This window comes from Sporobolomyces koalae (assembly GCF_050403365.1).
Source record: "Sporobolomyces koalae JCM15063 DNA, S_koalae_JCM15063T_v1_ctg16, whole genome shotgun sequence".
Lineage (NCBI taxonomy): Eukaryota > Fungi > Basidiomycota > Microbotryomycetes > Sporidiobolales > Sporidiobolaceae > Sporobolomyces > Sporobolomyces koalae.
The window spans coordinates 43,838-68,379 of NW_027481755.1; the positions used below are offsets into that span (position 1 = coordinate 43,838).

At 54.1% G+C, this 24,542-nt stretch overlaps 7 protein-coding genes across 7 annotated transcripts; 3 read left to right on the plus strand and 4 right to left on the minus strand.

The window, feature by feature from the left end:
* Positions 1-136: 136 nt before the first annotated feature.
* SNU23 (U4/U6-U5 snRNP complex subunit SNU23) lies at positions 137-1,183 on the minus strand (the record flags this gene model as incomplete). The annotated part of the gene is made up of 6 exons (XM_076678639.1): positions 137-444; positions 524-754; positions 823-874; positions 949-993; positions 1,069-1,086; positions 1,154-1,183. 6 exons carry the CDS (start codon positions 1,181-1,183, stop codon positions 137-139), a joined length of 684 nt encoding a protein of 227 aa, XP_076534131.1.
* A 293-nt stretch (positions 1,184-1,476) lies between these two features.
* On the plus strand, positions 1,477-7,068 carry EST2 (telomerase reverse transcriptase; the record flags this gene model as incomplete). Its single annotated transcript, XM_076678640.1, has 26 exons — positions 1,477-1,722; positions 1,816-1,938; positions 2,009-2,130; positions 2,200-2,783; positions 2,859-3,163; positions 3,236-3,364; positions 3,427-3,474; positions 3,557-3,820; positions 3,893-3,980; positions 4,061-4,278; positions 4,358-4,489; positions 4,560-4,682; positions 4,744-4,821; positions 4,912-5,015; positions 5,076-5,172; positions 5,239-5,326; positions 5,391-5,464; positions 5,527-5,601; positions 5,673-5,801; positions 5,865-5,949; positions 6,018-6,122; positions 6,190-6,267; positions 6,341-6,410; positions 6,472-6,638; positions 6,707-6,821; positions 6,882-7,068. The coding sequence occupies 26 exons, from the start codon at positions 1,477-1,479 to the stop codon at positions 7,066-7,068; spliced, it is 3,834 nt and encodes a 1,277-aa protein (XP_076534132.1).
* Positions 7,069-7,224: 156 nt separating this feature from the next.
* JCM15063_003046 (uncharacterized protein) lies at positions 7,225-8,486 on the minus strand (the record flags this gene model as incomplete). Its single annotated transcript, XM_076678641.1, has 2 exons — positions 7,225-7,686; positions 8,406-8,486. 2 exons carry the CDS (start codon positions 8,484-8,486, stop codon positions 7,225-7,227), a joined length of 543 nt encoding a protein of 180 aa, XP_076534133.1.
* A 555-nt stretch (positions 8,487-9,041) lies between these two features.
* Positions 9,042-10,330, minus strand: JCM15063_003047 (uncharacterized protein; the record flags this gene model as incomplete). The annotated part of the gene is made up of 3 exons (XM_076678642.1): positions 9,042-9,418; positions 9,607-9,806; positions 9,876-10,330. The coding sequence occupies 3 exons, from the start codon at positions 10,328-10,330 to the stop codon at positions 9,042-9,044; spliced, it is 1,032 nt and encodes a 343-aa protein (XP_076534134.1).
* Positions 10,331-12,536: 2,206 nt separating this feature from the next.
* JCM15063_003048 (transcription initiation factor TFIID subunit 5) lies at positions 12,537-15,677 on the minus strand (the record flags this gene model as incomplete). Its single annotated transcript, XM_076678643.1, has 9 exons — positions 12,537-12,645; positions 12,730-13,027; positions 13,106-13,274; positions 13,358-13,704; positions 13,773-13,921; positions 13,990-14,635; positions 14,708-14,967; positions 15,036-15,151; positions 15,222-15,677. 9 exons carry the CDS (start codon positions 15,675-15,677, stop codon positions 12,537-12,539), a joined length of 2,550 nt encoding a protein of 849 aa, XP_076534135.1.
* A 111-nt stretch (positions 15,678-15,788) lies between these two features.
* SLU7 (mRNA splicing protein SLU7) lies at positions 15,789-18,040 on the plus strand (the record flags this gene model as incomplete). The annotated part of the gene is made up of 9 exons (XM_076678644.1): positions 15,789-15,795; positions 15,862-15,883; positions 15,960-16,054; positions 16,124-16,260; positions 16,345-16,986; positions 17,059-17,407; positions 17,472-17,576; positions 17,644-17,889; positions 17,961-18,040. 9 exons carry the CDS (start codon positions 15,789-15,791, stop codon positions 18,038-18,040), a joined length of 1,683 nt encoding a protein of 560 aa, XP_076534136.1.
* Positions 18,041-19,504: 1,464 nt separating this feature from the next.
* Positions 19,505-22,715, plus strand: JCM15063_003050 (uncharacterized protein; the record flags this gene model as incomplete). The annotated part of the gene is made up of 3 exons (XM_076678645.1): positions 19,505-20,339; positions 20,398-20,503; positions 20,564-22,715. The coding sequence occupies 3 exons, from the start codon at positions 19,505-19,507 to the stop codon at positions 22,713-22,715; spliced, it is 3,093 nt and encodes a 1,030-aa protein (XP_076534137.1).
* Positions 22,716-24,542: the final 1,827 nt, after the last annotated feature.

Below are 24,542 nucleotides of genomic sequence, written 5' to 3' on the forward strand. Positions count from 1 at the left end.
GCGTCGTGCGACGATGATCAATCACGGGCTGCGGCACCACTTTTTTAGGCTGTCCCGGCTGACTAGTGTATGACGCTCAAATGCAGTACAACAACAAGCAAGACGGAGTGCGCACGGGCACGCAGGGGTCGTGAAACTACTTGGCTCGGACTCCGCCGCCGAATCCAGCGAATCCCATCATGTCCATCATGCCCTGGTCGACGCCTTGTTCCAACTGTTTGCGTTCTTCGAGCTTGTCCTGTTCCTTCTTGCGACGCTTCGCTTCCTTCATTTCCTCGCGCTCCTTGATCTCCTCGGCCTTGATCTCGCGAATGCGTTGCGCAAAGTCGTACGCCTTTTTCTCGGACGCTTGCGCCGTGCGCGCGCGCAACTCGCTGATCTTTTGTCTCACATCGTCGAGCGTCGTGCGCTTGACTTTGGTCGTCTGTCCCAACCTTCGTAAGTCTGTCAACAGTAACGTGTCAAGATCAGTACCAGGTTCGCACATGTGAGCGAAAGAGGAGAGGAAGAGCCCAAGACGAACGACTTCTGCCATTGATGTGATCGAGATACCTCGCGCTGTCCTTGCACGTGCGCTTGCACACATCGCAGTAGAACCCGGGACCTTTCTGTCCGCCCGAAGAGGACGACACATCGACGATGATGGTCTTGTTGAGGTTCTTGGACAAGTCCAACGGTTGCTCGCGCGCTTGCAACGCACTCGTCGGTTTCGGAATGTCGTCTCCTGGGTTCTTGCGACGTGGAGGTTTCTTGCCTGCGTAAGAAGGGAAGGCTCGTTTAGAAACGAACAAGGAAACCTGCGGGCGATGCAAGCAGAGTTACCTTTCTTGGCATATTCTTCGACCAAGAGAGCATGTTCGTGCGCTTCCTTGTCCTGCAAGACGACACAACCGAATCAGCATCTTGAGCCATTACGAGCGCAAATCTCCGAGAGGATCTGAAACTGACTTTGGCTCGCGCTCGCTCTTCGTACTCTTCCTGGTTCCACTCTTTCTGTTTGACGACATCACAGGATCAGCCTCCGCAGATTTGGGATCGCAACGAGCAGAGAGTGTCGAGTAGAGTTACCCGAAAGTTGGTGTCCGACTGTTATGGGGAGAAGCTTTTGACTGTCAGCTGCGAAACAATCTGGTGAGAGAGCAGAACACCTTACCTTGGAGTTGGCGCCGTAAGCTCCCACCATCTTGCTGTGCTGGTAGAGTGCAGTCGGCGGCGAGATGAAACGAGCGATCAAGGTGAGCCCAGGTGCGAGACTGTGTTCGAGTATGGGCGTGTCGTCAGGTCCTGAATGTGCTAGGGTTGATGGCGTGTTTGACAAGCGTCACGTAGATGATGGAGGGAGAGCGGCCGGTCGAAAGCTGTTGCTCCACTTTGAACCGCTACCCTCGTCTACTCGACTCTCGACGCGCACTGGATCCATGCAAGAAAGCTATAGCTCTGCTTGAGAGACCGGCTCCTCTCGACCTCGATTACAACATGAATGCCGACGCGAGCGCGAGTTCACTCAACGCGCACCGCCCGATCCGACACCGCGTCCTGTCGGCCTACTACCCGCATGTACGATCACTCGCATCGTTGCTACCTGCCAACATCGTCCGACCGAAAGATCCCATCAAGTTCAGTCAGTTCCTCAGCGAGTGTCTCGTCGCGACCACCTCGACCATCCCACTCGACTCGTTCTCCCTCTTGCCTGTCGATGACCATTCGATAGGAATGTCCGAGGTCTGTCGCCCCATAATTTCTCGCGTGTTGGTGCTCTCCTGCTGATAATCTTATTCTCACTCGCCCGATGCCTCCTTCTCAAACCGACGACAGGTCTTGAACCAGGTCTTGCAGCGGATCTTTCAGCACCACTCGGTCCTGTACCACCAGCAACGACGGCTGGGACTCCCTGCCTTTACAGTACCGAAGCATCTCCTCGCAGCGGGCCACAAACTCGTGCGGATTCTCCAGTGGCTTATAATCCATGTTTGCGCGAATTGAGCTCGAATTCCAAATGAATTGACAGGTCACCTTCACTGGTATGAATCACACGGGAGTCGGTACTGGACCCCTCTACGAGAGTGTCTTTACCAACACGGTCGCATCGAGCATGTCGAGTTCGAAACATTGGCACACGGTCCTCTCGAGGTGACACTGCTTCTCTCGTTCATGTCTTTCTGTAAGTCTTCTTACTGACGATAGATGATGGTGTCGTAGGACTGGACCAGACTCGATCATCAAATTGTTGGCATCAAACGAAATCGCTCTGTTTGAACCCCTCGAGCACGACTGCCTCTTGCAGATCTCGGGACTCCCGCTCGTTGAACTCGAGCCTCTCTCATCGGTGCCAAATTCGTCATCCGCCTCGCAGGCCAAAACAGGCAGGAAGACCCATTGCCGAGCTGGACCCAAGAAACGAGGCAAGAAGAAGGGACACAGTCTGGAATTCGAACCCGTCCCGTGCCCGATTGGTGCAGACACAGATGCAATGGAACTGGACGAGCCATCGCCCGCGTCACCTTCCAAAGCTTCGACAGAAGCGGCTTGTCCACCCCAAGCACTACCCCTCACGGTCCCAGCTCCTCCAGCGGTCTCGGTGCAGAAGAACCGAGAACCTGCCCTTAATCGGGACAATCCGTTGGTCTACTTCTGTTCCTCCGACATGGCTACGGGCCCTCCTGATCTCGCGCTCTTGGGTGACAGTAGCTTGAACGCGTTCTCGACAAATTCGATCGTGTTCTCGCGGTTTAGGTTGTACCACGCTCGCATGTCGAAAACGAAACAAAATCAAACAGTCTATGGTCTGTCTCCTAAACGTCAGATACCTTTCTTGTCCATCTTGCTGCTCGTTCAAGACTGAAATTTGTAAACGGCAGATGTCTTGTCTCGGCTCGACCAATATTTCGTTCTTCCCAAAACGGTCGTTCAGACACGGACATCAAAACCTCGTGACAAACAGTCCAAAAAGAAACGGAAAACCTCACTGGCACAAACCGAGACAAAGCAAGCAGACTCGACATACCGAGATGCGGCTGCAGCGAGACATTTGGCGAAATACATGTTCCCGTACGAGTTTGGACTGTACAACGTCTTCTCGTCAGCTGGAACTGCAGGAGGAGTAGGGTCGGCGAACGGAATGAGAGTCAGGCCAGATACGGAAGACAGAGAACTCGAAATCAAGGTCAGTCGATCACCAAATTCCGCGATTCCTCGTTTCCGGAAAGACATCCTTGACTTTTTCGCTTGCAAGTAGAAATTGGGAACGATCAAGACTCCGAAACGGATCAAAGGGAAACAACTGTTTGAGAATCTCGACAAGTTGATCGTCCTCTATCAGCGATGCAACTTTCGAAAACTGTTGACCGTCAAATGCCCTTCCAAGGTATGCCTTGTTTCCTCCGTGCTCGAAGTGCGGAACCACCAACATTGCTCTTATCCTGAAAGGTGTCGCACAAGAAGCTGGACGAGCAAGCCAAGAAGAATTTGATATTCGTAAGCTCGACGATGTTCTCCCGACTTGCAGGAGAGTTTCTTTGGTGTCCCTGATGCAAATCTCGTTTCCTGTCTCGTTCAGGACATGATGACTTCATCGAATGAGGACGATGACGAGATGGTCCCGGCAACCCAAACTTCTCGGATGGCTTCGATGCCAGGGTCCCTTCCTACCACTATGACAACCCAAAGTACCGACAGCGGGACTGTCGGAAACACGATTGATCGCTCGTTCAGCAATACAAGCGGCATACCTCAAGGTGAAGAAGGCTCGTCGATTACCGCAATACCACAAAAAGTACATGTGAAACCGAAACTGGCCGAATTCGCTTGTACGCCTTACGAGGTGAGCCCAATTTGCTGAACCTCTATCCAGCCATATACTTATTTCCTTTCGATTGATCGTGCGCAACGTCAGGTCGAATCCTATGTCATGGCAGTCGTGAGAGACGTGATCCCGAGGTCGTTCTGGGGATCCGAAAGCAACGCACAATTGATCTTTAAACGTTGAGTTCCTTCCATGAAACATCAATTCCTCCTTGGATCTAGCCGGAAAGGCACAAGACTGAACCGTTTCGAGATGTAGAGATCTCGCAATTCCTTCGGATGAGGAGGTTCGAAACAATCTCGTTGCACACTCTCTTGCAAGGTTTCTCTGTCCTTGATTGCGATTGGCTCGTACCTCATCGCTCTGCTCGAGCCAAGGAAGAAAAGGTCACGAGGCTCGAGCTCGAGAGAAGGAAGCAAGTACTGGGACAGTTCTTGTACTGGTTGTTTGACTCGTTCATTACTGATCTAGTCCGCGTAAGCGTTCCTTCGGTCTCTAACTCTGTGAAACGCGCGATGGGATTGCTGAAATATCTGTAAACTGGACAAATCGCAGACTGCGTTCTATGTGACCGATTCAGCCACTCATCAGAACCGACCGTTGTACTTCCGACAAGACGACTGGGCCGCACTCAGCGCTCCATTACTCGAATCGCTAGGCGAGACCGTCTTTGAGCGTATCCCTGATGTACGTTTTCCACGTTGCTTCCCTGTCTGAAGTTCCGAGAGCTGACGCTCTCCCCGGTGTTTCGTGACAGAATCAACTGATCGCGCTAGAGAGACAACCGAGAGATCTGGGCTTCTCGTACGTCCGTCTATTGCCGAAAGCGACGGGCGTGAGACCAATTGTCAACCTCGCTCGAAAACCGTTACAAATCGGAGTACGTGTTTCCCTTGCCATGACTCTTTCGTCCTCCTACTGACTTGGCTCTATTTGTTCAGCAAAACGGAGAACTTGAAGTGGGACAACCTATCAACAAGATCCTCAGGAGCGTCTTTGATGTCTTGACTTTCGAGAGCGTTCGTTTCCGTCCTGCTCCTCATTCCCCCGTTCAAAGCACTCTGGTACAAGTTCGGGGACACTTATCCTTCGAGATGGATTCGGTACAGAAACGAAACCCTCATCTTGTTGGCTCACTCGTGTCAAACCCTCAAGAGATCTATGCCAAACTGAAAGGATTCAAGGCAAAGTTGCTAGAAGAGCATGGAACCCTGTACGTAACTCAGTCGACGGTCATAGAGAAGCAATTCTGATCAGGCTTCGTGTTGGATAGACCCGAATTGTACTTTGTCAAGGTCGATGTCAAGTCTTGCTTCGACACGATCAAACAAGAAAAGCTACTCGCCCTCCTCGAAGGAATCCTGTCAGAGGTACGCATCTCCCAGCCTCAGTATGGACTCGGTGAATCTAGTTGACGCTCCATCTTTGTCAAACAGACCCTGTACTACATTCAGAAATACACTCAAGTCGTCGCGTACTCTGGAAAGACTGCTCGGCAGTTCAAACGTCAAGCTTGTGGCGACGGTTCGTGTTTTCCTGCTGCTGCTGTCCGCGCTCGTCGCAGTGACTCAGTAGATACCTCCCTCAGACGATCTTGGCAGCTTCCGTGACCTGGCGCTGCAGCTTGCCAAAGATCTACACAATGTTGTTCTCGCGGATCAAGTAAGTCTTCTCCAGACGATAACACGAAATCTCGGATTGGTTTGACTCAAATCATGGTATAGGTGCGGTATGACGATATTGGAATAGAAAAACTTCTGTCGCTGCTCAAGGAGCACATCACGATCAATCTGGTCAAAGTACCTCCACAGTTCTTCCTTCTCATCCTTCGATTCTCGGAGACCTTGCTGATACTGTTCTTGCCCACCAGGTGAACAATAGGCTGTACCGACAGAAGGACGGAATCCCGCAGGGATCAGTTCTCTCGAGCTTGCTGTGCAGTCTGTTCTACGGTGATATGGAGAGTACACATCTTGCATTCACGAAAGACGACCATTCTGTATGTGGTTCTCCTAATTCTGCAGATGAATTCCTGGAAAGCTGACCCTTTTACGCGACCAAGGTCATGCTGCGATACGTGGACGATTTTCTGTTTGTTTCGACAAAAAAGCATCTCGCAGTCAGGTTCCTCTCGAAAATGCATCAAGGTATGCGCTCCTCGTCATCGCCGCGTCTTTCATTCGCAGCTTTACTGACTGATGAAATATTCGCTTAGGCATTCCCGATTACGGTTGCTTCATCTCAAATGAGAAGCGTCTGACAAATTTCGACGTAGCCCTTGAGCCGGGCGAGCTTGTACCGCCCTTGCCGGATGGACAAGGTACGACCTCTCAGCTGTATGCTAGCGGATGCGTCATTGCGCTGATGCGTGCGACTGATCGTCACAGATTTCGGATACTGTGGCCTAGCGATCGACACCAAAACTCTCGAGATCCAGATGAACCTGCAGCTGCAGATGAGCAGAGGTGCGTCTGCTCTCGGATAACTGCCAGGTCTTTCATCATCGCGGTCGCTTATTTGTCGACGCTGTATACGCAGAGATCGTGAACCAACTTACCGTTCAAAGATTCCGCAAACCGGGAGAGGCCTTTCTCAGTGCTATGCTCCGGTGAGCTGCGCCTCGGACCATTACTGTTCAACAGCGCTAATGTAGCTCGAAACTTTGCCAGAGCTGTCAAAATCCGCGCTCATCCAATGTACACCGACACGAATTACAATTCTTCGGCCACGGTCTACTTGAATATCTACCAAGCCATGTTGGTCGTCGCGCTCAAATTCAGCGCATACGTGCAAGAATGGACAGGCACCATCAAAGGACGTGTCGCGTTCTTCTGGAGTCAGTAGAAGCTCTTCTCAAATCTGAATGTGGAGCGGTTAGCTAAATATCAACACGGAGGACGACAGAAGCGGTGCAGAAGATCGTCAAGTATGAATATGCTGCACTCTTGCGTCATGGACAAAGTCGACGAGCGGCCAAACTCTCTGCTACGCTTGAACTCGAGCGCAGCCATGTCATTTGGTGCGTTTCTCCTTCGCAACACACTTATATCGAGACTCTGATTCTCAATCTCGATTTTAGGCTCGGCTATCACGCGTTTCACCGAGTCCTCTCACGTCAGAAGGCCAGCTACTCTCCTCTCCTGCGTTTGCTGCTCCTGGAGGTCAAGTCGTCAAAGGCGCGAAAGATTCTCCCGGTTCTTGAAGAGATCGTCAACAATTCAAAGAATGGCTTCGTCAGCGAGTCGAACGCCGTCAGCTCATTGTAGCCAACCCATGCGCAAAACGAGAAAGCTATCGATTGCCAATTTCAACACAAATCCTTCTCTGCAGAAATATTGGCGGCAGTGCGTACGAAAATTACCGCAACTGGAACGCGAAGAGGTCGGAAGCACAAACATCTGGCCCTACTGTCCCGCGTCGTGCTACTCGAACATGTCCTTCAGCATGGCATCAAGCTTCAACTGATCCTCCCGAGTTTCTTCGCTCCGCGACGGCTGCTGCTTCCGAGCTCTAGGAGGCCTTTGGTTCATGTAGAGAAAGTCGAGGCGCTTGCGCTTCATCTCGAAGTCACCCCAACCTCTCGCTAGACCGTCGAAGACGTCGTCCAACCGGACGGTTACATCCGTTGCCGAGCTGTACAGCCGATATTGATCCCATTTGTTCCACCACGACTCGTCGGACGTGCCGTTGCGAATTGCCTCTTCGTCGACTTCCGAATCTTCGGGCTTGGGCCTGGTCTCGCTGAAACCAAGTCCTACCAGAGTCCAGGACCTGACACTCTGATCAGCTGGAGACTGGAGAAGCACAAATTGATTGAGTTCGAAAACTGCATCGTCAATGCCGAACTTGTGCAGGCGGTTCTGGAGTCGCAGGGCGGCGCATATCTGTGTTCAGTCCGAGGTCAGCATTGCATACTTTCTCGACGAGCGCAAAGCCATGGACGTGCGATATCATCGAATTCCTCAAAGGTGAGAGTGTCAAGTTTGAGCTCCCTCTCCAAATGTTTCGGCAAAGGAATGCCCTTTCGCTTGTACTGCAGATCCTCGAGGACAACCCCGACCGAGACCTCGCCCGAAGGTTGCTGAAAGGTGTAAAATCCGTAGCAGAGTGGAATGTCTGATCCTTGCAAATCTCGCGCCACACTGCCAGGACGCAAAGATCAGACCGTGCGATGCCCCATGCTTGACTGGTCAAGGATGATTGAAGCTGACCTATACACATATGATTCCGCCTGTCGAAGCCTCTTCGCGGTCTCTGGGCCTACTGTGCTGACGTAATCTGACTTCTGCCTGCAGCGAAAGTACAGCGATTCCTGGTATAGCTTGAGAACGACGGGAATCCTCGCATCCTCGTCTCGCGGTATTGCTACGGCCCTCCACATCTGACTGAACCGAATCTCACTGTACTGATTCGTGCCCCTGAGAAGCGGTTCGACAAGCTCGAGCCGCCACGGTTGCGCCGCGACTCCATGGCTCGGGTCCAGCAGTCGCGTTTCGAGTGCGCGAAGAGGACTTGGTGAAATGGAGCGATTGTGTGGATAATCGGGAGGAGGCTGACTGCCTGGCTCGAGCGAGCTTCCAGTCCATGCCAGCTCTGTACCGACCTCGAGAGGAAGCGCTTCCGCACGACGCTGACGAGCTTCGTGTTCCTCGAACGTCAATCCAGCTTCTTCATAGGTGGGCATGACTTGTTGCTGTCGGGGTCGTAACAATAAGGGATCGTGAAGCAGAAGAAGCAGAAGGGGCCCCTTCGACACGCGCGCGCTTCTGCACAGACCTCTGGCTCCCGAGCCGCTTGTTCCTTGGCGAGGCGTGCAAGAGCTGAATTGCATTCGGGAGAACCATGGAAGCGATGTGGGAGATCCGAGCACGAGCAGGCTGCGCTCGTGCATCGAGAAATTAGAATGCAGTCGACCAGCTGCCAGAGTCTCTGCTACGTTCACCACTTCAGGCTTGGCTATCACGCTTTTCACCGAGTCCTGCAGCTACTCTCCTCTCCTGCGTTTGCTGCCTCTGGAGGCTAAGTTCTTCAGGCGCGGAGAGACTTCTTCCGGCGAAGAGATCCCCAACAACTGAAAGATTAGCTTCACCAGCGAGTCGGGAACTGATAACAAGATAATGATGGATCGCAAATTCCAAGACAAATCCTTCTCTCCAGAAATACTGGAGGCAGTCTGGACCACGATCTCCGCAAATGGAACACAAAGAGGTCGGAACCACCGTCTTATAAACACCTAGCTCTACTGCCCCGCGCCGTGTCGCTCGAACATGCCCTTCAACATGGCATTCAGCTTCAACTGATCCTCCCTAGGTACTTCGTTCCGTTTTGACTGCCGCTGCTGAGCTCTTGGGACATTGTAGTGCATGGAGAGGAAGTCGAGGCGCTTGCGCTCCTTCTCAAACTTGTACCAGCGTCGCCCCAGATCGTCGAAGACGTCGTCGAACCGGTCGAATATCCTCGTTGCCGAGCCAACTAGATGAAGCTGATCCCGTTCATTCCTCCACGGATGGCCCGTCGTGCCGTTGCGAATGACCCGTTCCTCCTCCTCGTCCGCTTCATCCGCCTCGTCCATTTCGTCGTTTTCGGGCTTGGGCCTGGTCTCGCTGAACCCGAGTCCTACGAGAGTCCAGGACTTGCCACGCCGATCAGCTGGAGACTGGAGAAGCACAAATTGATTGAATTCGCAAACTGCATATTCAATGCCGAACTTGTGCAGGCGGTTCTGGAGTCGCAGGGCGGCGCACGCCTGTAGTCAGGCCGAGGTTAGCATTGCACAGTATGTCGACGAGCGCAAAGTCATGAACTTGCGATACCATCGAAGTCCTCAAAGGTGAGAGAGTCGAGTTTGAGCTCCCTTTCCAGATATTTCGGCAACGGAATCCCCTTTCGCTTGTACTGCAGATCCTCGAGGACAGCGCCGACCGAGACCTCGCCCGAAGGTTGCTGAAAGGTGTAAAATCCATAGCAGAGTGGAATGTCTGATCCTTGCAAATCTCGCGCCACACTGCCAGGACGCAAAGATCAGACCGTGCGATGCCTTATGCTTGACTGGTCAAGGATGATTGAAGCTGACCTATATACATATGATTCCGCCTGTCGAATTCTCTCCGCGGTCTGGAGTCCTAGAATGCTTGCGAAAGTCCCCTGCTGCCGGTGAAAGTACAGCGATTCCTGGTATAGCTTGAGAACGACGGGGATCCTCGCATTCTCGTCTCGTGGTATTGCTACGGCCCTCCATATCTGACTGTAAGCCCACTTGCCCCCTCGAAGCATTTCGACCAGCTCGAGCCGCCACGGTTGCGCCGCGACTCCTAGATTCGGGTCCAACAGTCGCGATTCGAGTGGACGAAGAGGACTCGGCGAGATGGAGCGACTATGTGGGTAATCGGGAGGAGGGTGACTGCCTGGCTCGAGCGAGCTTCCAGTCCACGCCAGCTCTGTACCACTCTCGAGAGGAATCGCTTCGGCGCGACGCTGACGAGCTTCGTGCTCTTCGAGCGTCAGTTCATCTTCTTCAGAGCTGGACATGAGTTGTGATTGTGCGGGTCGTCGGGACGAGGGACCACGAAGCAGAAGAAGCAGAAGGGCGCCCGTGAAAACGCGCGCCTCTCGCACACAGATCTCTGGCGCTCGAGCCGCTTTTTTCTTGGCGAGACCCGCAAGAGCCTCTACATTGACAAGGTGCTTCCGAAGGGTGCAACCCGCGCACCTTCTGTGCACTGGCTCCCGAGCCGCTTTTCTTGGCGAGACGTGCAAAGCCCTGGTGGTCGACAAGACGTTTCCTCTGCTCTCTCCTCCACTCTCTCCTCTTACAATACAATGACGGGAGCCAGCTTCATCGCGGTCTCACGCTTCCGAACCTCTCTTGGCCAGCCGAGCGCTCGCTCCCCGTCGCCATCAAGCAAACCGATTATCTCGTCGCGCGGATCCGTGTTCATCCCAGAGGCTCGACGCCATGATGCCGCACTCACTCAACTTTCACCAGGGAAGAATATCAAGCGACCGCGGTGCAGTGTAAGTTCTATCGGGCGGTACATCCGGACGAGCGGGAAATTGCTTAGGTCTCTCCGTACGATCGATAGATTTCACCATCACTGTCCGACGAGGAGGAGGCTAAGCGCCAAAAGAAAGCAGAATTGCTTTCCAAACAATTAGCGAAAGTGCCAAAGCTGCAAGATCGTGATCGTGCAAAAGCGGCAATTGCGCGCAATCTCCTGCAACAGCTTGTACCATGCCAATACCTAACGCATCAAGGGACGATCAGAGTCAATGACATCGCGGGTGAATATGGACCCCTTAGTGGGCGGGAATTCGACATAGGCGCATGGGAAACTGAAAGGCCGGTTACACAACAAATTGCGTTCCTTGATCACGTCCAAGAAAGTCCTTCCGTGGAGATCTCGCCCCAGCATAGACGGATCCTCCTCAACGAAACGGACAACAGGTAATTCAACTTCTTCTGAACTCATGACAGTGAACTTGCAGCGTCTCTGACTTCTTTCTGGTCGATGCAGAGAGGCTTTCGGCGCAAACGTGCTTGCAATCTTACCCGAAATAGTCCGGCTCTTTCTCGACGTCAAATATCAGGAAAAATTCGAGATACAGCTCTTCTGCGAGCACGCAACGAATGTACCCTGGAAGCAAGACCCAAAGACTAAATATCGGCGTGAGACTTCTCCTGTTCTCTTCAGGCTGTTCAACCGTTTAAACATGCCTGAATTGACCCTAGCCCTGCTGAGCTAGGTGTTCGCATTGATTACTTCTTCATGCTTGTAGTCCGTCAGGAAGACGTTTGTGAGCTTGAGAAGCTCGACTTCCAGATTCCCCTGCTTGGAATAGAGGTCAAGGTGAGAAGATTCACGCTTTATCGTTCAAAAGCCTCTTCTGACCATCCTGAGACCACCCGAATTCAGCGCCACGACTTTGTCAAGAGCAATGAGTGGGTGGATGAAGAACCGGGTCGTGTGCAACTGGAGGAGTTGCATGAGAACGTCCAAAAACTCCTCCCTCAGGTGCTGCTGTCCGTTCCTATTCACCTGATAACAAGCTGAACGCTACCCTGGCTGACGATCCTAATTCGCATTCACGCTCTGGTGGTAGGTATGCCGATGTCTTTCATTGCAAGCGAATTCTCTTAACAGACTACTCGGACAGCATAATGTGCGACATCGGATTCGCGGACATCAGCGAACGAGTTCGAGGGGAGCTTGTAGCCAAAGAAGCCCCCATCCCGCTGGCGTATCGTCCGATCACCGGTCGGTCTGCTCCGTGGGCTCCCGATGTCAAAGACATCTACCATTACGGACCTCGTTTGGCTCTTGCATTCGAGCTCTACGGAGCCTTGAAGGATCTCGGTCTCCTTCGCATCAAAGTGTGTAGAACCTTTCGCTTCTCCTTTTCGCAGACACTGATGAATTGTCTCGTCTCGCGTTCCCTCTGGACAGGCTTACAGCGATCCGAAGGAGCGGATACTCGATGTGATTTTCTCGCATTTCTGCTCTGCCAGCTAGCAATCAACTAACTCGGCTCGCTTCGCTGTTTACATTTTTTTCTTTTCCCAGGAACGGATCAAGAAGTTTTTGCCGCCGCCGCCACTTCCGAAACGTCCGCGAGCCGATAGTGGAGTAGATGTCTCGGTTCGGAACCGACATCATTGAGCGTAAGAAACAGGAGGAAAAATCGGACCAGAGAGAGACCGGCTTCACTGCTGCAATTCGAGCTTGAACTGTATACACTACGAAGATTCCATCGCAGCTCCGGCTGCGAGCGCCAAGTTGCGGGGAGAGAACTTGACTTCGAGAACCGGCGTTCGCTTCGTGGCGAGGGTTGCCAACAAGTCGGGACTGCAAAAGAAAGAACGATCGCAGATTCAGTGATCAACACGCCGAGAACACCGTCGTTTGACATGGCAAGGGATATAGTCTCACCAGGGACCGTTCTCTCTGTCCGAATTGCCCGCTTTCGAAGAGTCTTTCAACTGATCCTTCTTGGTGAGCGCGCCGAGCCTTCTCGGTTTCTTTAGGTCGACCAACGCGGTACTTGATTCGGATTCCGGTGGTGGCGAGAGTACGTCCCACACTCGAACGGTCTGGTCCGAAGAGCCGGACAAGAGCACGGTCGATTCGACCGAGAACGACAAGGAATGGATCGAGGAAGTGTGACCGGTAAAAGTCTTTTGAAGGGTACCCGAAGCGAGGTTCCACAGGTGGATCAAGTTGTCGTCGCCTGAGCGAATAAACATTTACTCGTCAAGCTTGTGATCAAGATTCCGAGAAATCGCGGAAAAGTTCGCAGTAGACTTACCTGCACTGGCAAGCCATCGGCCGTCCGGGCTGATCTTAACCTTCATGACTGCGCCTCGATGCCCAACAAACACTCGGACACACATGCCCTTCTGAACATCCCATAACCGACAAGTCCTGTCGGAAGATCCCGTCGCAATGTAAAGAGAGTTGGGATGGAAAGTAACACACTGTATCTCCAAAATCCAATCAGCTCGAATGGATCGGAGGGGTTTGCGGAAGAAAGTTGAGCGAGAGCTCCGGGAAAACCCACGTTGACATCACTCAGGTGTCCCGCAAAGATCCGCACGGCGTTGATCTTGTCTGTGATCCAGAGCCTCGCCGTTCTGTCCCGACTGGCACTCGCAAAGTAAATCCCCCTCGGACCCCATTCGACATCCCACACTGGCTCCCGATGCCCCCTGTATACCACCAAGTTGGTGTACGTCTCGAGAGACCATAACCGGATCGTCGTGTCGGACGAACAGGACAAGAGGTATCGCGGTGCCGAGGACGGACCCGGTACCGGATCAAACGAGAGCGAATAGACTGGTCCGGAATGAGCGACAAGTTTGCGAGTCTGAGGTGCCGAAGGGTGATATAGCTTCTGTAGATCTTGCGCTGTCGGGGGTAGAGAGTATGAGGATCGCTGACGCTTGCCGCGTTCAAATACAGGAAGACAAACTGACCATCATTAATCTTGGAAGCTTCATCGCCTTTGAGATCTGTTCTCAATTGTTTCAAACCCTTGCCGGTCAAACTCCATAATCGGATGTAACTTTCTCCGAATCCTGCGGCCATGATGGACGAGTCTTCCGAGAATGATGCTGTCGACAGGCTGTAAGAACGAGTCCAGTGTCAACGAGAGTCTCGACCGAAACGGCAAAGGATGAACACGCGACATACGAGTCTCCGGCGTCGTGGATCGTGAACAAGCAGACACTCGGTTTGCCAATCTTCTTTGCCCGTTCTTCTCGCTTCTTGTCGTTCTTGCCTTCTGCGCCATTGCTCAGCAGTCCTGCACCGACCTGACCTCCGTTCACGGTACCCAAATTCTGATCCTGAGGGTAGTACGCCTCGGCTCCGAGTCGAATCCGTTTCCGTGCTTCCCGTACGAGCTCGACTTCCCTCTGCACGTCGATCGTCCTGATCGAGTTGGGATACGGTGGCAGGTCGGAAGGGAACGGTGACAACAAGGTCGGCAACACTGAATCGTGTATCGATTTCGAGTCTTCCTTGGCTGATTCTGCCGCTGCATGTTGCGTACGCAAGAGTTCGAGGGGATCTTGTTTCGGGGTGAACTCGGATTCGAGGTCCCCGAGTTTGCGTTTGACTTCTTTCTCGAGCAACGGGTTCATCGGGGCCGGTCCAAGTTTGAGACGTTCGCCTTCCACCGCTGGGGTCGAGTTTGTGGCGGATTGTGGATCGTTTGGAGGTACAGCCCCTTGGGGCAAGTGCGCTGGCGGTGGCAGCCCGTTCGATCGCAGCGAAGAGTACTCTGATGCGAGTCCGTGCGTTCGCGACGAGGACGGTAGCGGCGGTCCCGACACGGCTGCAAGATCACGAGCAAGTTCGAGTCAGTCCAACCACGCCAAACGCGCTATCTACAACAACTGTGACGCACCATCGACTTTGACCCGCTCGTTGATAATGGCGAGTACTCGATCACGGCCTCGACCTTCGGTACCCTCGACACTACCAGCGAGTCCTCCTCCTTGCAACCAGCCGAGGACGAGACCCCAACCTCGTTCTGACAAGCGGACATGATATCGCTCTTGCCGCCAACGCAGGGACGATTCGTTCTCCGAGACGTGCTGCGGTAGCCGTAGAGACGCCAAGAGTCTCAGCAGGGAAGGATACTGCGCTTCGTGATCAACCGAGAAGCTGTCACTCGATCGAGCCGAGATTAGCGCAAGAATGTATCGCACAAGAATGTATGGGAAACTGCGTACCGGGTAAAGAAGTGGTCGGCAGCTTCTCTGTACCCAACGAGAACCAAGTCGAGGTACGAGTGGACAAAGAGGGGCAGCAAGAGGGGCAGCAGTTCAGGTCGGTGAATGTCGAGCGACTGTTTATTCCCGCGAGAGGCAACGAGTCAGTTCTCGCTCGCGTCTCTCAGTGAAGCATGCACGACTTGCATTCTCGACAAATGTGCGCAGTCCATGGTAACCCTTCTCCCACGAGGGAGGGTCTGCTAGCATCTGTCCCGGAGCGACGCTCTGATCGGGTCGTCTACGTTGCTGCTGCTGCTGCTGCGATTGCGCCTGGCCTGGTGCCTGTTGCTGATTCGAGTTCGAGTTGGCTGCACCTTGCGGCTGAGGAGTCTGGCGCTGCTGAGTCGGCGCATTGCGTTCGGCAAAGTCATCGAGTCCTACCGCTTTCCCCCCGCCTAGAGCTTGCGAAGCGGGCGAGGCTGGGTTCGACGCGTTGGTATTCGCGGCTGCTTGAGGGTCGAGGTCTGCAGTGAGGGCGAGGGCGGCCTTGTGGTGACCGCGTTTGGTCAAGTATTCGAGAATCGCGCGGTAGTTGGCATCCGGGTTTGACGACTGCTGCTGAGGCGCTTGACCAGCAGGTGGCGGCTGCGCTGTCGACATGCCCGCTCGCCAGGAGACCCGTACGCGAAGAAATGGTCCGCGGGCGAGAGCCGATCCGACGCGGCGTGCGGCTTGTTTCATCTCCGCCATCGACTCTCCACTCAGCCCGTCATGTCAGGTGCGTTTCGAGATTCCTGATAAGCCTCGCACTCTGCGCCAGACTGACCTTGGAAGATCAAACCAGGCAAACTCTCGCGCGAGGAATAGTACGCTGTTCCCCCAAGTCTTGGTACTCGTTGCCCCTGACAGCCACTCACTCGCCGTTTACCATTTCGCGCACAGTCGCAAACAGAAGGATCTCGAGGCGGCACGGAAAGCCGGTACCGCCGCGCCTGCCTACGATGAGGAAGGCAAACCGATCAACCCTCACATTCCCGGTCAGTCATCTCGCTGCACCACCACTCCAAAATAGCATTCCTTGACGAGGCAATTCTTGTTTTTTGCAGAGTTTATGAGCAATGCGCCGTGGTATTTGCGAGCATCTGCGAACGAAGGTCCTTCCCTCAAGCACCACAAAGCTCCCGGAAAGTACAACGCCGACCCAAACAAGCTCGGAGAACGGTACCAGCGAGGCGCGAAATCTGTACGGTCTCATCTCGAGTATCTTTTCGAATACATCGACAGCAACGGAGGCTAATCCCTATCTTGCGGAATCGGAAAAATACAGGGTCCTGCGGCGAAAAAGTATCGACCGGGAGCATGCACAAACTGTGGTGCGATGACGCACAAGACGAAAGATTGTCTCGAACGACCTCGCAAAGTCGGAGCCAAGTACTCGAACAAGGACATCGCACCGGACGAGGTCCTGTTTGATCACAACACGGGGTTGAACGGGCAGGAAGGGTTTGGTGACTACGACGCGAAACGGGATCGATGGGACGGATACGATCCGAGCAGTCACAAACAGGTCGTCGAGGAGCACGAAGCGCTCGAAGCCGCACGACGAAAACTGCGCGAAGAGGCGATCGACAAAGGGACGGCCGAAGCCGGTTCGAAAGAGGTCAAGAGTCTCGCCAAGCAGGGCAAAGCGGCAAAAGGCAAAGGCAAGAAGGCGCAGCAGGATCAGGACGATCACGACGATTTTGGTTCGAGCGACGAGTCCGAGAACGATGGTGGCGAGGATGAGGACAAGTATGCCGATTCGGCCGACGTCGCTGGGCAGAAGCTCGATACCAAGACGCGTGTGACGGTCAGGAATTTGCGTATTCGTGAAGACACGGCCAAGTACTTGATGAACCTCGATACCGAGTCGGCCTACTACGATCCCAAAACGAGGAGTATGAGGGAGGCGCCGAAGCAAGGCGACGACGTGAGCTCTCTTATCCTCGATCCGTTCGAGCACGCTTTGTTCCGTTCCAAGCTGACATGATCAGGTATAAAGGCTACATTCGTGGGAGACAACTTTGCGCGACACTCGGGAGGCGCGACCGAAGTTCAGAAACTACAAATGTTTGCCTGGCAGTCGGAGCAGCGAGGACACAACGTTCACATTCAATCGAATCCGACAGCTGCTGCTTTGATGCACAAAGAGTTCCTCGAGAAGAAGGATGTCTTGAAGGATAAAAGCGCGGCATCGATCTTGGAAAAGTATGGAGGCGAGCAGTACCTGCAGAGTGTACCAAAGGAGCTGCGGAGTGGTCAAACAGAGCACTACGTCGAGTACGACAGGCGCGGTAAAGTCGTCAAGGGAATGGAGCGAGCCAAGGCCAAATCCAAGTACGATGAGGATGGTCAGTTGCTCTTCTCCCAAGTCGATCATGCCGCGCAGCAACTAATTCATACTGCCACACACAGTCTACCCTGGTAATCACAAGTCGATCTGGGGTTCGTGGTACAGCATCGACAGCGGTCGGTGGGGTTTCGCTTGTTGTCATTCGCTCATCAAGGGTTCCTACTGCGGTACGTGTTTCGCTCCGTGAGGGCATGTTTCTCGGCGTACTGACGCTGGCTTTATCCCTTTGAGCAGCTGGTCAAGCTGGTATCGAGGCGGCGAAAGCTGAACAAGCGGGAGAGCTCTTGACCCTGCCGTCGACATCAAAGTCAGATCCGAATGCCGGCAAATCCTTGATGCAGATCAAAGCGGAGAAGGACGAAGAAGAACGGAGGAAACGCAAAGTCGCAGGAATCGACGAAGGCGAGGACGCCGAGCGGAAAAGGCGAAAGAAGGAAGAGGACGAGAAGGACGCGATGGGAGTCTCGGAGAAAGAAATGGGTGAGTAACTCGCATCGCTTCAAGCGCTCGAACGACACCCGCTGATGCGCTTGCACTCGACGTGAATCTAGAATCGTACCGCAAGAACCGCGAGCACCGCTTCGATGATCCTTTATTGCAGATGAGCAAGGATGAGCTTTTGCCACTGTAGAGTCGTCCGTGACCGATCTTGGCACGAGCTGCCGGGTCTCGACCAGCTTTCTCCTTTCCCGATGAAACGCAGTACAGTCCATTTGAACTCGGCATGTTGCTGTCTCTCTCGCTCGCATCTTACCAACGGCACACCGTGTTCCTGCGTTGTGCCATCTAGAGTCTAGACCGACCTTGTTCGGCTGCGCTTCGCGCCCAGTCTCTTTCTGCACAGCTAAATTCGATAAATTGCGCGGATCGTTTTTAATGTTGATAAACTGCTCGGATCGCCTCGATATCTCGCGCTCGCTTCCGTCGTCCTGCCTCGTGAACAAGTAACGGACGTTTGGAGACTATGATGGCGAGCGAGTTGGCGCTTCAAAGAGCGAGATCTACCATCCGCGAATGGCCGCAAGGTCGTCCTTGACTAAGTGAGCAACCAGCTAACCGCAGCACTCCGAGAACAGCGCACCGGATTAGATCGCATTGTGATCAGCAAAAGCTATTCCCGGCACACCGGAGTCTGAACCTTCTCAAAAGTTCCTGAGAAGGAAACATCCCGATCCAACACGATTCGCCTTCTTTTTGCGAGACTTGACGCCACGTACGATATGTAGCAGATCGTCCCACCTGATCCATCTCGAGAAACGCAATTGTAGATCCATGATGCGGTGCCCAGCTCAAGTCTGACGTCCTTCCCTATTGTCATACGCACGGACACGCGAGCGATTGCATCGAGTCGGCTCTCACTTGGATGTCGGGTTCTCCAGCTTTCCAATCGTTGCGAGCCTACAGTGGGCACACATCGTCAGATCAATAGCAGACCGAGCAGTGGTACGTAGCAGACACCGAATCTTCGTCAGTGTTCTGTTCAGGCGGAGGAAGGTCGCTCTAACAGCCAGAGAGCGGCTTGAGCCTCGCCGCTGTACTGTCGTCCTCATGTTCGCAGCATGGGAGTGGGTTTGTCAGGCTGCTGAACGTATGTCTTGCTCGCGGGTACCGAGGTCGAGTGAGATCCGTTGCGCGTCAGCTTCGCGCGACTTCCCGGAGTCTCGCCAACGCTGCACATGTCTCTCCTCACGATGATCATCGGGACAGGAGAAACGACTTCAAACAAGCAACAAGCAAAGGGAGAAAAACAGAGATCGGGTGAGCATCGTTCGTGCGGACTCGATTGCCCACTGCTCTGTTACCAGGTTTGGATGCTCTACGATGTAACGGCATAGTGGAGGGGCCGAAAGCGAGCGAGAGCAAAAAGAAGAAATCTCCTGTTCGCTGGAGCCCGAGAAGGTCAAAGCGATAGTCGCGATAAAACCGCGATCACCGACAGATCAAGTCGCGATTTCATGCTCGCTCGGATCCAAAATTCTCGTTGAAGTCATGTCACTCTGACGGGCTCTCTCGACAAGAACCATCTCGATCTCACTACATCCACTGCTGCGACCATCAGACCGCATCGGTATACACCTCCAACTTCGAGAGGGCGATGCCACCTCCAACTCCATCACCAGATCGACTAGAAATCCGATCGACATCGACCCCTGTTCCTGCAGCGAATGCCAGCGCCGCGCCTCTGCGCTCTCCAATCCTCGCAGATCCAGCGACAGCGCAATCGAGCTCTGGCACGACGTCGCTCGACACGCCTCCGCGGGAAAGTTCAGGCGGAGCCGGCGATGAGAGCGACGATGAAGCAGAAACGAGCGGAAACGGCAGCGGAAGCGGGGGTCAGGCGAGAAAGGACAGCCAGGATGCAGCTCAACGCGCCGCACTGCACCATCACGAAATGTATCCGTTCCCGCTCATGCCCCATCAACAATTCCAGCGACATTCGAGCGCCGAGGTCGAAGCTTCATCCGCCGGATCCGATTCTTCCGACTTGTCCATGTCCGAATCCGACACAGATGACGATGATGACAACAAAGATGCCAGCAAGAAGAAGCAGCCAGACCAGGACGGAAACGCGAGACCTGTCACAATGCCCAAAAGAACCCTCAGCGAGTACCGGGCGTCGCTCTCTCGCGCTGGCCTCGCCGTAGCGCCAAGGATCCGTCGCATCGGAGCTCTCGGGATTTCGGTTCACTCAGAGTCCGACGTCGAGAACCCGCAGATCTCGGGCCTCGATACGAACGACAGGCTAGTGTCCAGCCGAGGCGACACGAGCACTGGCACTCGCGAGACGGATCTGGGCGTTTCCCTCGACACTCTACAAGCCGGAACTGGTTCGGGCTCACAGTCAGGGGGTAGCGTGTCCAAGAGAAAACGTCGCAGGGGAATTGCGGACGCCACTTTCAGGGGTATTGTCGACGAGCTTGCTATTCAAAGTGAGTTTTATCTGTCTCTTCAGTCTGTCTTCTTTGCTGATAGACTTCCGTGGCTTAGATCGACATCTGAAGGACAAGCTTAGACGCTACGAAGCGCATGGCGTCCCGAGCGACCTCAAGGAGAAACGATTGTTCGAGATCCGATTTTACGATGGTCTTCCTATGTGAGCGATAATTCCTCGGTTCATGCAGGCCACGTATTCTGACGTGACGACGATCTGCAGTGACCAGCGTTGCGAACTAGAGAGCTTCCTCACCCATTACGTGCAAAGCTACATCGACAAAAGCGCCGCTTCGCAATCGGAACCTCACGCTGTCAAACCCGACCCTTCGCCCCAGCAGGTTCGATGCAGCCTTCCCTCGCCCCAAGAATCTGTCGACTTACCTCAACGGGTAACGCAAACCGAAAATCCCGCACTCGCTGGTGCGAGCAACTCTGGCGTCGAACCCATTTCAATCAGCGGCATCGGATCCGGTCTATACCGTCCCGGGCTTCCGTCCCATCCGCAATCTTCCTACCTCTTCCCGCTTGCCGAACGCGAATCTCGGACGGAAATACAGACACCGCACGATCGCGAGACCGCCACTTTGGTGGTGGCAGCTCTCGAACAGCTCTTCCGTCGCTCTCTACGTCAAAGCAAAGGGGAGTCGGATGCAGCTGCCGACAAGCGATCCCGAAGCAATGAGACTTATATGGCCAATTTCCTCTCACACGACTATCTAACCGACGGCTGGGTCTACCTCAACCTTGCAAGCACAATGGCCGAGCTACATAAGTTCTCTGTCACGCTCAGCTTCGTCCAGGAGTCTGTTCGAGAATGCTCGAGCAACTTGGAAGTCAGCACGGATGGAAAGCGGATCCGCTGGATCGGAGCTTCACCCTCGCCTTCGCCCCCGCCGTCGTCTGCTCCGGAACTTGAGGTGGTCAAGAGCGGCTCACTACCTCCTTCCAGCGCGACGCCACGAGCTGATGCGTCCCCTGGAGCTTCCGAATCGCGGACGTCGAGTGGCGCGACTACTCAAGGCAGCGAACACTCGGATCCTTCTTCGGCCATTCATTCGATCAGTAACACTTTCGCCAACTCCTTGGCGCCGACAGCCTCCACAGCCGCTACATCTCACACTCAGTCGAGTCAGACCAAGACTGCCCGTCCTCAACGTCCTACAGCTGCCGTGTTTCAGCGAATGGACCGCCTCGCGCCAACACCACCTTCGTCGCACCCGTCAGCGGCGAAGGCAACACAACAACCATTGGAGGGAAATTCCCTCAGTGCGAGCAAGCCTGCGCGCACGTCTGCTGTCCAAACCGAGCTATCACAATCAAAGCGCCGAGCGCTCTATCACGACATCTTGCGCAATCGAATTGAAGCCGAACGCGAAGCGAGCGATGACGAACAAGCTCTCACTGGCAAGGTCCCGTCGCGAGGCCCTGGCATGCTCGTATTCTACGCGAATGGCCACTTCTGCTCAGATCTAACCCGGGAGGAACCGTCACCCGAAGAAGCCAAGTCGAAACAGGTTTTCTTTGGCGCCATTTCCGAAGGCGCATCCGACGCGGAGTCGGACCATTCCGAATCACCGATGAGCTTCGACCTCGACGATGAAGTTGATCTCGTCGGCTGGTGCGGTGAATCGGATCGTGAGAGTTTCGAGGCTGAAGAAAGATCTTCGGTCGCCAGTCAAGCTTCGTCGTTGCAACAATTGTGCGTTTCCGGCATGACGTCGACAACGCCAGCCGACCTCTTCACGGTTGTCGTCAAGACAAGCCATCCCCGCAAGCGAGAGCGCACCTTTCTCGAGGAACCGCCCTCAACATCAAAACGTCGCCGCATCGCATTTCCAGCCACTAGAATCCTTTCTAGCAAGGCTTTTCATCATCGACCGATGATGACTCGTCGAGATGCTCGTGTCAGCTTGGCCGACGACCTGACGAGCGGAGACAACACTCATCATCATGTGAGCTCTCGCCGCTTTCGCTTTACTGCTATGCGCTCGATTTTAATCATTGACGAGCTCCTGCTTACGCTGCAGCTTACGACCTCAAATCTGGCAAAGCACACGCACCCTAGCCTTGCAGCCATGACGCCTCCTCTCGAGAAAGATGATCGTGCAGAAGCGTATGATGATACGCCGTCTCCCCCTCACGACGACTATCTACTCTCTCTCTCCGCGCCTCTCCACGCATGGGCCCCTCGCGATATCAAGATTGTCGACCGCCCTTCCTTGGAGACGCTTCCACAAGCCTCGAAGCGAGTCTCCTTCCATCGTCGTCTCATCAATCCTTACCCATCGAGAACTACGTCAGACCTGAGCACCACTGGGGACGAACGCCCGATCAGCCTTGACGACCCCGTTGGCGTCCGCTCAACAAGATAAAAACATATATTCATTCGCAATTGCCTCCTCTCGTTCTTGTCGTTCTTCTCTGTCTTTGGCTCCCCTCGCAGTAACATCTGGAACCTTGTTGTTATTTCCCTGATTCACCCACTCTCTTCCGCCTTCTGCCTAGTGGAAATTGCCGCGCAAAAATTCGTAAACTTTCCCCTCTTCCTAGGCCCAGTCTTGCAGGCGGAATTTTCCTCGGGTTCCTCTGGCTCTGTCGCGCCTTGTCGCTATTTCCTGAGCTGGATTGAAAAAGCGCTTCTAGCTTCAGGCTGAGGCTATAGCTCTACAAGCTTTCGTCTCTTTTGCGAGGACCTGCTGCTCTAGTCCGTTACCTCTGAATGAAGGTGTGCGATCGTCGGAGAGGTCTAGCGGGGGAGGAATATTGTCTTTCAAAGTCCAGCTTTGAAATTTGATCGGGGACTGCTTCTTGGCTTTCGCTCTCTCACTCAGGCTCGTTCTGAATGGCGATGCGCTCGAAGCTGCAAGCTCGAGGCTCTCGACTGAGTCAACGGGACGAAGTCACCCAGCGTAAGGCGTTCTCCACCAGTCTTGCGATGTTCGTGAACGGCTGCAGTTTATGAGCTTTAAGCACCGCAGACACGGCAGAGTCTCGCTCGCTCGCTTCCTCGTCATCTTACGGATCTCGAGCAATAACCGGGGGCGGCGTGAACTCGCGAATGGACAAGATGACAAAATGGATGAACGAGATTGCACGAGCTGGAGAGATTCAGAATGCCGATCAAGCAGGCCAAAGTACAGGAGTCAAGCTCAAGTACATTGCCAAGGATAAGACAGCGATGCATAGGCGTGGCAAGCGGATTCAGGAAGCGGGAGCCGCCAGACCACAAGGCTTGAAGCGTCGTCGCACGCTGCCAGCAAGGCCGCCGCCACACAGAAATTACACCGTCGACCGCCTGATCAGAACGCCTGGCTACGTGCCAGATCAATTGATTGATCACATTAGCGAGAAGTCTGAGCGGGTCCGTTCGTCTCAGCTCGGTCTCGCAAAAGGCCCACACTGACAGAATCGCGAGATCGGTTAGCTTCCCTCTTCACCAATGCCAGCATGGCTCGAGAATCAGCTACTTCTACCCTCTGTAAAGGCCGACATTTATCAAGCTCGAGACGGCCAGAGCAGTTTTGTTGAAACGTCATCATCCAAGCCTTCGTACTCTTCGCTGTGGGACACACGTCGGCCCAATCAGCTAGCTGACTCTGAAGCCACCTCTGAACTCGCGACGTCTCTAACGCCAGCATTTCCATTCTCGACCAGCGGTCGACACGCTTTCTCCCCACCTGTCCGACGTTTAGAACACGATCCGACGGACGGGCCCAACATCTACGTTCAGCAGCTGGATGGCGACTCTCCAACTCTGCGAAGCGATTCGTCACAGTCTTCATGTGCTGCTGCTGAGATACGTGACGCTACCGAACCAGCCCTATTTCGTCAGCCGAGCTCTGCCCCAAGCCAGTCGGCTGCCGACAAATCGTTCAATGCTGTGCCTCTCTTCGAAGCGGCTGTTCGGGCTTACTCGCCTTCCCATTTCTTGATGTCTAAGCGTATACGCTCAGACCGAGATCGCTTTGCTGCTCAGCAGCAATTGGGCCGCGTCAAAGCTCAACCTTTTCCCGCTCAAGCCAACTCTATACGTTGGCCTGCAAACACAGGTGCGTTCCTGGCGCAGGATAGGACTGCTCCGGCCACTGCTTTCATAGGTTCAACAATCGCAGATCCGATGCGCGCTCGACCTCGTCACGTTGCTACTGACCTGCCGCGTCAGTGGCCTCACGAGCCCGTCACTCCCGACAATCTCTCCG